The 12,877-nt window shown below is 42.8% G+C and overlaps 1 protein-coding gene across 4 annotated transcripts in view; it reads right to left on the reverse strand.

Moving 5' to 3' along the window:
* The window catches only part of Bnc2 (basonuclin zinc finger protein 2), a 433,182-nt gene extending 423,372 nt beyond the window's left edge, over positions 1-9,810 (reverse strand). For all 4 annotated transcript variants that reach the window (XM_070007731.1, XM_070007722.1, XM_070007714.1 and 1 more), the window contains exon 1: positions 9,731-9,810. In XM_070007731.1, the coding sequence (XP_069863832.1) occupies positions 9,731-9,733 (3 nt within the window). In that variant the 5' untranslated portion in view covers positions 9,734-9,810. The remainder of the gene's footprint in view (positions 1-9,730) is intronic.
* Positions 9,811-12,877: the final 3,067 nt, after the last annotated feature.

Here is a 12,877-nt window from a genome sequence, read left to right on the forward strand (position 1 = left end):
AATTTACTAAGAGCTCGTACAACTATTAAAAACCCCAAATGAAAACAATGGGCAAAAAAGTGTTTCTCTATTTTAAAGAGATATGCAAATGGTCAATAAGTACGTGAAAAAAAAGTATTTAACGTTACTACTGATCAGGGAAATGAAAATTAAAACCTAAAACCTAAAAATTAAACCTCAAACCCAAAACCTAAAACCTGAAACCACACTGCTTCATAGCTATTACAATGGTTAAAATAAAAAGACAGACCAGTCAGTCATGGTGCTTCACAGGCCTGTAATCTCAGGCCTATGAGGGAGGAGCAGGAGGACTGTGAGATACAGGCCACTGTAGACTACATACTGAGACCCTGTATCAGTTGTTTTTTTTTTTTTTTAAAGGGACAATAACAAGTGTCAGAGGATGAGGAAGACTAGAAGGAAGATTATGGTTAGATATCTACAAGGTTGGTGTTGCCTAGTAAAACAATTAGGAAGTCCCTCAAAAAGTTAAAAGACTTTGTTGTATGACCCATCAATTACACTTCTGGTACAAATATATGTGTAACTATTTAAAGGCATTTTTTAAAACAATACAGACATTATATCCAAAAAACAAAACCTTGTTCATAAATGCTCAGAGCATTACCCATAACAGTCAAAAATACAATAGGAAGTAACAAATCCATAAAACAGAATATTATTAATATGCATTTAAATAAGCATATATGTGAATTCTACTCAAAGACATCTTTAATAAAGCCATTATCATTTTATCTTTAATAAAGACATTAAAATGAATAATAAAATACTTAACTGCTATGATTATATAGTATTATGAGATAAAATGTACAATGTCTCAGTTGGAAAGAAACTTAGAAATGACTAAACTCACTTATTTTGCCCACAAGGGAATTAAAACTCTCAACCTCAAGGGCAGTAGAATGGGTCCTGCCTTGGACACCTTGTACTAGGCTGTTTACATCTGTCAAGGGATACTGATGGGACAAACAGGTACAGAACCAGCAGAGTAGCTACTAACACATTCCCTTTTTTTTAATTACTGTATAGCACTGGTCTAGTTTGTTCTAGTTTTGAGAGGTTAAAATTGTAACTTTCATTTTCACAAGTCCCTCTTTCCTCTATCCCTACTATCTTAACACAAGTTATAATGGATAGAAACAGAGCTAGCAGACGAAGGAAGGTTAAAGTATTCTTCCTTTCTTGTGAGAAGGGTAATAGGTTACCTTAAATGATTAAGGCAAATTTGTTCATCTACACAATCCTTGTCAATTGCACAGTACTTCTACCTACTTGCTAAGAGCCTGGAGCATGGCCATGGGCTACCTGGGTTCTTAACTAGTAATTACAGAATGTTAGCTTACCAGGACAGAAACATCCTGCCTTTTAGGTGTGGGATGGGGGAAAATAAATGTGAAAGATAGCTCCTCTCTCTATCCTGAATTAAAGTAAACTTAGCCCATGAATACTTTTATAAGACACAATGATAGCTTCCCCCAAAAAAATCTTAAACTATGAGTATGAAAAAGTTAAGTCTTGGGTAGGAACTAATTGTCCAACATAGGTGAGATCCTGGGTCCACTCCCCAGCCCATCACCAAGGAAAGGAAGAAAAGAACAGAAGGATGGAAGGAGGGAGAGAGGGAGAGAAGGAAGGAGGAAAGAAAAGGAGAAAAAGTCAGCCTTGGCTAAGGAAAGTAGAGTCCAATCACAATTACAAACAACTTTGTAGGGATTTTTATGTGATTAACTTAATCACACATGTGTGTATCTCTACTGATATGTCTCTGTGTGTCTATTTCTTCCTCTCCCTCTCCCTCTCCCCCCTCTCTTTTTCACAGGGTACTGCTATGTTGCCTAAACTCCTAGTCCCAAGGGACCGTCATAACTCAGGTTCTCTAGTAAGGTGCTATTGGTGTATACTAACACTTATGGCTTCATTAATATATTTGGAAAGAAAAGAGAGTCCCTAAAGAGTATGATGAACTGACAAATTATTTTAATTAATAAAACAAAACAAATTGTGTGTGCCAGTACTGGGGCTTGAACTCAGGGCCTGGGCTCTGTCTCTTAGTGTTTTTTCTCAAGGCTAGGGTTCTACTAGTTGAGCCACAGCCCTACTTCTAGTTTTTTGCTCATTAATTATGAATAAGAGTCTCAGGGACTTTCCTGTAAACATTGTGTAAGAACTGCAACTCTCAGATCTCAGCCTCCTGAAGAAATAGAATTATAGGAATAAGGAGCCATTGCACTTGGCTAAGATCAAACAAAAAATATTTTACTCATCCTTGCTCACAAATATTTTCCTGGTCAAATAAACTGTTATGTAAAAAAAAGAAGGGAGGAATTATCATTTACATATTCTATTCAAGAAATTTTTGGTGTTTTTTTTAAATTTTATTTTGGAGATTGAGGCGCGACCCAAAATGTTGCTTCAGTTGGCGTCAAACTCGTAATCTCTTGCTTCAATCTCCTATTCATCTGGGGTTACAGGCATGCACCATCACACCTTCATGGTTTGGAAGATTCCTAAAACTTCTAATTAGTCTTCTAAGATGTTGATATATTGCCCAATCCAAAATCTGCAAATATTAGTAGTTACCACATTCTGAAAAATGACCCTATAAGCATATCTTTTCTCCTTTACCCCACAGCAATAAGGCAAATATTCACTGTTGGTCTGTGTTCTCAACTTTTTTGTTTTATGTAAGAAAGAATCATGCTATGTAGACTGGATTGGTCTCAAACTCAGGATCTCCCAGCCTCAGTCTCCCAAGTGCTGGAATTAAAAGTATGTTCCAGTGCATGTGGAGCTGATATAATCCTCACTACTCTCTGGAGGTTTGTGGTTTGAAGCCAGCCTGGGCAGAAAAGTCTACTTGACCACATCTCCACCTAACCAACAAAAAGATGGGCTGGAGTTATGGCTCACATAGTGGCTATCAGCCTTTGAGCAAGCAAGCCCACGGAAAACACTACACACTTTGGAGTTCAAGCCCTGGTAACAGGATAAATATTTTAAAAATTAAAAAAAAAAACAAACACATGCTAACACAAAACCAAGTGATGATACATGGCTCTCCTAGAGGGAGGTCGGAAAGAAGGTCACAGTATTATAAGAAAACTAATGGGCCACATTATATTGTGCACAGATTTTTAAATACACATACCACCCTATGAAATATCTTGTTTCTTAGTCATATAAAAACTAAGAGAAATCACTAACATTCATAGACCAAAAAGTTGTAATACACTAAATAGTCACCAGAAAGATCACCTTTATCCTAAGAGATTAAAAAAGAAAATAAGACTTTTCAGTCCTGTCAAACGTATTCAATTTTCCCCTCAAATGAAGTTTAGATGAAAACAATGTGACTGACAAGCTCCACACAGGCAGATCTTGGCAACCCTCGACCCTGTCTATCTCCTTGGCCTGTTAAGCAAAATTCCTTCACAAACTGTTGGTCTTTGCAATAACTCCTACAAAGCTCATTACTGCCAGTGTCGGCCTATTCCCCGTGTCGTGCATTTATTCCTGGGATGCACATCAACATGTGGCACATGTCCTTGACATGCACAGAAGAGCTGCACCCCAGGACAGCAGCATGCACGACAATAGTGTCGACTCTTACTTCTTTATGGTTGCTGGGATGTAACGGAGAAATCTAATAACTGTGACAGTGGGGCCTTTTGGTTTTTCCTTGCCTTTCCAGACAGTGAAGCTGCACAGACACTAATGAAAGGTTAAATGAATAGGAATAGCTGACAAGAGGTACAATAAAGAAGGAGCTTGGTAATCCACAGACACTGAGCAGAGATCCTTGGCTCAAGCAGAGAAAGGACAGCACATCATCGAGTCACAATATTTAAAACAGCTTGCTATACACAGAGGCTTTTGTGTCTGGGTACATGTCTGGCTTTGGACTGAAAAAAAAAAGATACTGAAAAGGAATTTCAGCATGGGGCACTTTGGCAAATGTAAGGTCATAATAGGAGAAAAATGTTTTGTGTGGGTTGTTACATCTTTGTACTAAACACAAAAAGAAGGAACTCTGCACCTCCTGTACCAAGACAATACTGTACATTTTGACAACTATTAAATATTATATCTAGAAGGCTGGCTTGATGTGATTTCCACTGGTACAATACATACTCTGACTCATTCAGCAGTTCCACTGACTTCCTTGGGGAAGACTTCCTGACAGAGTTCTAGTCTTTAGTGGGTGTGATTTGTTACAAATACCACCAAAATTCTCAAGCCATCTTCTATTCTGCAAAACTTCCCAACAGTTACTCTCAGGAAGCTGAATTTATCATGCTGGCAATTTGTAAAGAACAAGAAAAACTGTAATTCCAGGGGGCTTATAACTGTGAAATGACCTTAACTAGAATTCTTCAATACTGAACTTATTTTTTTCTTTTAGTGTCCTTCTCACTACACCTTAAGAGAAGGTTGTATTCTTCAAGGAATTAACTTAAATTATTATAGCAAAATAATTTAAATCATAAAAAGCTGCAAGAAGTCCAGGGAAAATTACAAGAAAAAAATAAGAACGTTATGTATGTATTTTCTTAAAAGAAAAAAATACATCTCTGCTATGGCAAAAACTTTTAAACTGATGTGTAGCATAATATCAACTTTATGCATATGGATGAGTTAGAACATAGGTTCACAACAAATGGCAAAGGAATACTGAGAACATGTTTTAAAACAAGGAAGGCTCTTTGAACAGCCAAATTAAATTATAGCTGAACTTTTGAGTGTACTGAGGGTTCTAATAAGCCACAAATAAAGACTTTTATTGGCTAGCAACATAATGAGAGCTACTGTGCAAGAGATTTTTTTTAAAAAGACAAATCTGGGCAGTTTATCTCACTGGATTATATTATTTACTTAAATGGTAAAAAAATTTGTTCAAAGTAATGTTCCTAAAAACTAGTATATAAATATTAAGGAGTAATTATGATCAAAGGCTCTTTAATATAAACATATCACAAATTTTAGTGAAAAGACTGATAAACAAATGTGAAATTAAATGACAAATATTACATTTGAAATCATTTAAGTCCTACACTTTAAATTTAGATTGATTCCTAATATAACAGCATTATCAATGTTCACCATTTATGTAAGCTTATAACATGAAATACATTTTGGAGAAATATTCTCTCTAGAACATAGCAACTGAACATAAAACTACTTCAAAATCATCATATATGGGAAGGGGGCAGCCCCTGTAAACTAAACTGAGATATCCCACTCTCAGTGATAGGGTAGAAGGTACTTTTAATAGAAACTTGGAAGGTAGGCAATGCCCCTCCCACAAGATGAAAGTCACTCATCAGGTGACAAAATGACAAAACAGTACTTAGGCAAACCAAAACACTTAAAATGTATTTGGTTGCAGTTTCACTGATCCTCAAATCACCTGAAAGATGCAATCCTAGAAAGCTTAGCTGATTAACCGTTCTTGTTCAAAGTTCTGTCTCTTTAAAAAAAATGGAAAATTTAAAAATATATATGAAACAGCACCTACAGTCCTAAACCCCAAGCCAGTATTCATTAGCTACTTTGTGCAGCATTCTGATTGCCAGAGTGCTTTCTTTTTTTATATAATGCCTTAAGTATATCTAATAAAATCATGAGGCTCCCTCTAGCTCTTTAGAGAGGAGTTTACTAACCAATGATTGTATGTAATTCTTATCCAACAAGGAAAGATTTGAGACGACTGCCTCCCCTTCCACAAGAAATATTGTTTTCAACTCTGTTTCTTGTCAGGATGTAGATGGTAAATGAGACCATCTGCAGAGGAATTAAAAAAGCATTGCTCTTCATTTATGCATCAAGCAAAGAATCTATTAATTGCTTCCAACTAAAGCTGTGTGTACACAGTTTTCTGTAGTGAAACTCTAACCTGTATAAACTATATACACATTTCTAATTTAGATTTGCACAGTGTATAAAATTTAAATCTAAAAAAACAGTATGTGAACATCCACATTCCAAACCTGCGAATTTGTCTGAATTCTAAAAGATTACATTTAAACACAAAATCTTGCAGAGAGAAACTATTTAACAGTGTATCTGCAGAGTTTACGTGAAACAAAGATGCTTGTGGTACTCTGCAGAAAACATTTTCATGTACCGTAATATTTATATACAACACTGGTAATGACTTTTTTTATTGTTTAATCTTTTCTGTAAATCAGTATTGGTTATTTGGGTATTGTAGTTATTTAAAAGACCATAAATAATATAGTTGAGTTATGCCATTGATATTTAGTCCATCTTACAATAGCCATAAAAGCCAAAGTCCACTGGCAAATCACTCCAAATAAGTGAGAGTACAGACAACACTACATCAAACTCTTCACACCCACTAAGGCCATCTTGCAAATACTTACAGGATATTTAAAACAGTGCTGAACCTTAACTCTAAAATTACAAGTAAAGGAAACCACTGGCTCCAAGTCATCACCTATTTTGGACTCCCTTCATGTAAGAAATATTCCCAGAAACAACAAAAAGAATAGCTCCATCTACCCTCCCACCCCCATCCTTCTTCTGCGCCAGTGTCCAATTTCTTCTTTTCTGAACAGCTGTATTATCCAACTTAAGTTGCTCTGCTAATTTCAGTCCCACAAGGACTAACTTGGAAGGCAAAAAAAAAAAAAATACAAGAAAAGATCAATTTGCTGGGAAAGATCAAATGAGAAAACTGTGGGGACAGCACCAGGTCAGCGTGTGGAGAACTAAGCAGACCTGTTCTTCATTAACTGTGGCTCTCTGGGGATGTCACACACTACCTGTCCGTGGGCTTTATTGAACGGCCTAACCCGCCTCTCTATTCCATTCTTCTGGGCCCAAGTGAATCATATCCTGCTGCTGACAAGTTAGCAGGGGACTGCGGCTGCAACATGAAAGTACTTTTCTTTCTTGTCTAAATCAGGCAGATTTTTGAAAAGACGACACAGCATTGACTCGTGACATGGCAAGATGAAACGAGAGGTCTGGGCCGGTCTTGGAGCTGCGCAGATAAAAGTAATCAAATGACACTCCTGGAATGCAAATTGGCATTCTTGACTGCAGCAATTGCACAACCATGAAACATCCCTGACAGCAAGCAAGATTAGGACAAAATGTTATGTAAAGCACTGAACTCAAAAACTCTCACTTGAAAATTCAAACTGTAACACTTACATTTTAATACAGCAATAGTCAGCTCTGCTTTTGTCTGCTTCTTTTTGCAATCACATATCCTTGCCTGACAGATAACTTACATCTCAGGTAGGAGGGAAAAAAAACAGGTATTAAGAATGTACTACTGCTATTAATAGTCTCTAAAAATTTATCTTAAAAATCACATGGGGTCAATTCATAGTCAAAATTTTACACACAAACATAACCCCCTTAATATTCTCAATGGATGTGGGTGGCATTTCAGACCTATCTCACAAGATCCTCTAAATAAAGTTCCCATTCATGCTCAGTATTACTTCCCTGAGGTGAAGATACTCCCATACTTTGGTAAAGTGATTAGCAATCTGGATTTCAAATACACTGCTCTCTGGGAACACAATGAGTAGCTACAACTAAGAACTTCATTAAGACTGAACAGCTTAAATGAAACAGCTACAAGTATGATATAAAACACAGAGCCTCTCTAAAGGTTCAGAAGGGATTTCTGCGTGTGTGATTCCAAAGGGTAAAAGGAAGTTCTATTAACTTGTACAAGGAAGGTCTCACTACTAGAGTCCTTCAGATCAGACACACTAAGTACTAATGCCAAAAGTAAACCGCAATTAAAGCATGTATATGTATGCACAGTAATATTTAAAACTGCAGAATGCAAAATAGTGAATGACAAATCATCTTTGCCACTGTTGAAAGTGAGTAGTATACAGGGATAGATGTGTAGACAAACGCTCATAATGGCTAAGGGAAAAAGAGAAGAAAGATAATACCTACACTGGCTTGCACAATTTTCTTCAGTAAAATGCCATCAGATGAAAATCTCTCCAGCTCTCAATGGACATATTTAATATTTTTAATGCCTTGCTTAAACACGGGTTCCAACAACTACAACTGTCCATGGAGTACAATTTTAAAAAATGCAACAGGCCACTTTCTGCCACTTTAATCCTACGCGCCCAAGGTTATTGTATGATGTCTTTTGTACATCAGTTTTACAACAGCTTGACTCTGGGGTAAATGGGAACCATCATAAATCGCACGCTGTTTTCAAAACCACTTTAATTTCTGTCAGCGTTCACTGTAACCACAGTCCTGGGCGCATTGGTGTATGAGTGTGTGTGCGCGTGTGTGTCTGTGCCTGCATTTTGACAGTAGCATCTCCTACACCTCACTTGTGACTTTGATCACTGCAACAAGAGATGTCACATTAGGGGAAGAGAGAAAGGAGGGAGAGAACCAATTCGTTATCATCCTTTTTCTTTTATATTTTATCTACACACGGGAACACAGAGGATCAAGATGCTTAGGGAGGAGGTAACAAGAGCCACGCTGGGGTGGACGGTAACTAAAAGGGAGTGGTCGGGCCCTTTTCTAAACAAATCACTCCCCGAGAGCAGATGGACAGAGAAGCTCATCTCAGGCAGACTCCCTGCCCCAGGAGTCCTCGCTGCAGAGAAGCGGCTCGCAGAGAGAGAGGGGCTGTTGCGGGCTTTCTCGCTGCTTCACAATGTCAGTCCCATTTCCTCCAACACTGGGACTTGGAACTTAAAAGAAAAAAAAATCTTACCCTTCTTTCCCTGTAGATCTTGTTTAGTTTTGTTTTGGATCAAAATATAAATAAATATTTGTTTTGCTCCATCTTCTGGCCCCAGATCCCCCCCCCCTCCAATCAAATGTGTTAAATAAAACACGTCTTAGAACCGCACTTGGGAAATAACACACACGTGCATATCCAAGGTGGCTTCTCTGGCCCTGCGTTTTTGCGCATTCTTCCAAAAAGAAAAAAAGAAAGAAAGAGAAAGAAAGCAAAGAAAAACCTGAAGGAAGGTTTCTTACCATCCTCACTTTACGAAGGGAGTGGGGAGGATGAGCCAAACGTGTCCTGGGCCGGTGGCCGTACCCCGGGCTGGTCGGCACGGGCACCCCCGGCGCGCCCTGGGCACCCTACGCCCGGCCACCCGTCCCTCACTCGCTCGCAAGTTGATAAAAGTTACCGTGGATCCCAAGCGCTTTTTCCTCTGCGCCCCCAGCTCCTCACAGCAGCGCTCCATTCATCCTCCGCGTCCCCCCCCAACACACACCCCTCTTCCTCTCCCCCTCCCCCGCCGGTCCCCAACTCCCTGAGAGCCTCCGCTCCTCACCTTGGCCGGAGGGCCGAGCGGGAGCCACCCCGCTCGCACACGCACTCGCTCACTCGCGCGCCCTCCCACCTGGAGCTCGCCTCGGAAACTTGGGGCCAAGTTTAGGGAAGGATTTCGGGAGCACAGCTGGGACCAGGTTGGACCGGGTTTCCTCTCCCCTGCCCGCCCTCAAAGCGACCCCACACACAAGCCGCTTCCACCTCACGCCGCTGGCCCGGGGAGGCCGACACGACCCCCCCCCAGCCCCCCCCCCGCACACACACCCCTCCATTCCCACCCCACCGCCCCCCGCGCCCGGCCGGCCCCGGGGACGCTCCGGCGTCGGGGTCATTTCTTCCAAAGTCCAGAATTTTTTTTTTTAAAGGAAAAGGAAAAGGAGGGTGGAAACTTCTTACCATCTCGGCATGCTGGTTGTCAAGTGCAGCCCCCGCCTCTTGGTCTCCTCTTAGCGGCCGCGCCTGGACCAGCCCCTCGGCCGCCGGGGCTCCCGCAGACTCGGCCTTTCTTTCCCTCCCCCCCTCCCGATTTCCTCCGGGCCGCTCGGCGCTCGCCGCCTCCGCCACTCCCCGCCCGCCCGCCCGCCCGCCCGCCCGCGCGCGCCCTCGCCGCGGCCCCTCGGCGCTCAGGTGACTGATTTACACCCGCGCCCAGGGTCGCGCTCGCTCCCCGCGGCCCGGCCCGGCGCTTCCCCTCGCTCCTCCTCGGACCAAAAAAAAAAAAAAAAGGAACGGACTGTCCCGGGAGGGGGGGTGGGGGGGTGCTGCTCTAGGAGGGCCGGGGCCGGGGAGGCCGTGCCAACCCCACAAGTTTCTCTTGCACCCCCTCTCTTCCAGTCTGTCCCGCCGGCCAGGCTGCGTCCCCGGCGCGGCGTCGGCGGAGCCCGCGTGGGGGTTGTGGCTGTTGTTTGTCCCCGGCTTTCCGGGGGCTCGGAGGGCTGGGGAGGGGATGTGTATTTCACCACTCTCCCCACCAACACAGCCTGTTAGTTTAGGGGCTGGCTGTTTGTTTTATTTCTTTCTCTCGCCCTCCTTTCTGTGTGTCCGTGTGGCTCTTTCCGGGGCTAGAAAAACAACTTTGGAGCCCCCCGGGGAGCCCCGCGCGGGCGTGGAGGTGGAGGTGGCCGCTCGGCGCCCAGCTGTCAAGGAAAGAAAGAAAGAAAAAGTGGGGGTGTAGGAAGGGAGGGGGGAGGACGCGGAGGCGAGGGCTGCGGAGCGCCGGGGAAAGGGCGCGAACTTTATTCCGACTCCCGCAAGCCGCCCGCGGTGGCGCTTTCCTTCCCGGGCACTCGCCGCCGGTCCTCGTCGCCTGCGACCGGTTCCTCGCGCCTCGCCGCGCCGCGCCCTCTCCGCCGGCTCCCCGGCTCCTCCGCGCGTCCCCGCCGTCTGCGCCCCGTCTCAGCCCGGGTCCCCGCGTGCCGCTAGGGAGGCGCGGAGAGCAGACCCAGGGGACAGAAGCTCGGGACAGCGTGCTGGGAGAAGAGGCCAAAAGTTGCGCACAGCTGGGGGAGGTGGTGTGGGGGGAATTAAAAAAAAGTTTCTGGTGTTGGCGAGATTTGTGCCAGGCCAGACGCCGGCTTGCGGCGAGAGCTTCCTTCCCCTTCCTCCCCCCCCCTCCTCCCCCCGGGTCTGGGCCGCGGGCCTTGGGTTGGAGCTGGGCAGGGGAGAGGAAGGAGGAGGCCGCCTCTGGTGGGGAAGACCGGTCACATCTGTGGGTGACACTCAGCCGACCCGAGTCGCCCTGCCCCGGCTCTGCTCTGCGCGCACACACGCCTGCAGCTGAAGGACATTTCCTACACGCAGGCGAAACCCACTCCTGGGCTGCGAGATTGGGGGTGCAGGGGAGAGCCGAATCTTTATCATCTTCCTAATACACACCGCATGCCAAAAACATCTCTGCGTGGTGCAGATTTATCATAGCTAGAGAAAACTTTTCTGCTCATCTGATTTAGGGAGGAAAACACAGGTTTCAAGCATACTCCCTAAGCACTAAGAAATCAAGAGAATCCCGAAGATTTGCTTGGCCCCAACAACAGGTTTGATTACTCCTTACTGAAGAGACAAAAATCATCCTTCCTTTCTCTCTTCCCCAAGTAGAGGGAGAGAGAGTCTGCATAATTGCATTCAGAGATCACAATTAGATTCTTTTGAAAATAGGTAGGCTTGGAATTACGGAATTTTCTTTGATGCAGTCTGTCCTGAAGTTTACTGTAATTTTTCACAATAATGAATTCTTTAAGAAAGAAAAAAAACTTTCGGAAGCCATTCCTGACAAGGTCCCAAAGTAACCACAGCTGGCCTGAAAATGTGATTAAGCTTCTTCACATGGATCCAGCCTTAAAAAAAAAAAAAATGCGGGGATGGGGGCACTACACCTGGAGTTGTGGGTACTCAACTCCAAATATTTGATTGTTTCCATTCTTGTACTCTTTCAAAACAAGGTTCAAGCCACTTCTGTATTTGTGGATTCTATGCATCAATTTATTGTGGAACAACTTGTCTAGTAAACATTTCTCCCATATTATAGTAAATACCTTAGAGTTTTAGGCACATGGTTCATCTCCCAAGTGTCCCGTGGAAGACAAGATTACTTCTCTCATGGTGGCATAAAATATAGAGTAGTATCTAACCACCACTATCCGCATCTTCTTAAATGCATGTTATCTAAGAAGACTCATCTTTAGATGATTTGATTAAGGTGTGGAGCATGTTCCCTTATTCTCTAAACATAACTGTAACATCATCCTGCAGTTTGTAGAAATTGATTATACAAGGGATAATGATGACCAAATGTGCATTCTGAGCAACTGAGAAGCATCCCAAGAATTGTCCAGAAACAAGCCAAGTTTTGGTGTGTTTTCCTGTGTCATAGAAAGATGACAAAAGGTAGTTGCTAATTTCAGAGTCATTACCATGTGAATTCATTCACACACTTACTACTTTGGACAAGTGACAGACCAGCAGCTGCCAAACAATTTTATTCACACAGTGCAAATTTGGCTGTACACCTACCCTGGCCAACATGTAGAAGTTAACTCTCTATCAAGCAACCTGCAATTTACATTCCCCTGATTGGTTCCAGAGCTGTCTGTTTTTGATGTTAACTTACAAACAATTTATGTGCGGCAAGATGTGTCCATTTGAGGTCCCTCTGCCTTTCTGGACAATCATTAGCAAGATGGAGAATGTGTTGGGTTTAAAAGCAGCCCTTAGAGAAGGTGGTAGAATTTACAGGGGGGGGGGGGAAAGCAAAGAGAATTTCAGTCTCTTACTTCCTCCAGTGGGCTTATATGGCAATTGGAATAAAGGCTTAAGTCCTTTTTGTGCTCAGCAAGACCTTAATGATCTATATATACCAGCCTCACTCTATCAACTCTCCTATTCCAATTTGTTCATTTCCCTGGTGGACCACAGTCAAGCCACATTGACTTTCCTTTTGTTCCTCTAACTTGTCAACCTCCTTTCTACTCTTTGCTACTACTCTTCCCTTTGCTTGAAATGTTCTCTCATGTTTTCTTTATTATTCATATATCAGCTCTAATTTCA

This window comes from Dipodomys merriami, unplaced genomic scaffold, assembly GCF_024711535.1.
Source record: "Dipodomys merriami isolate MVZ:Mamm:240054 unplaced genomic scaffold, mDipMer1.0.p SCAF_11, whole genome shotgun sequence".
NCBI classification, from domain to species: Eukaryota; Metazoa; Chordata; class Mammalia; order Rodentia; family Heteromyidae; genus Dipodomys; species Dipodomys merriami.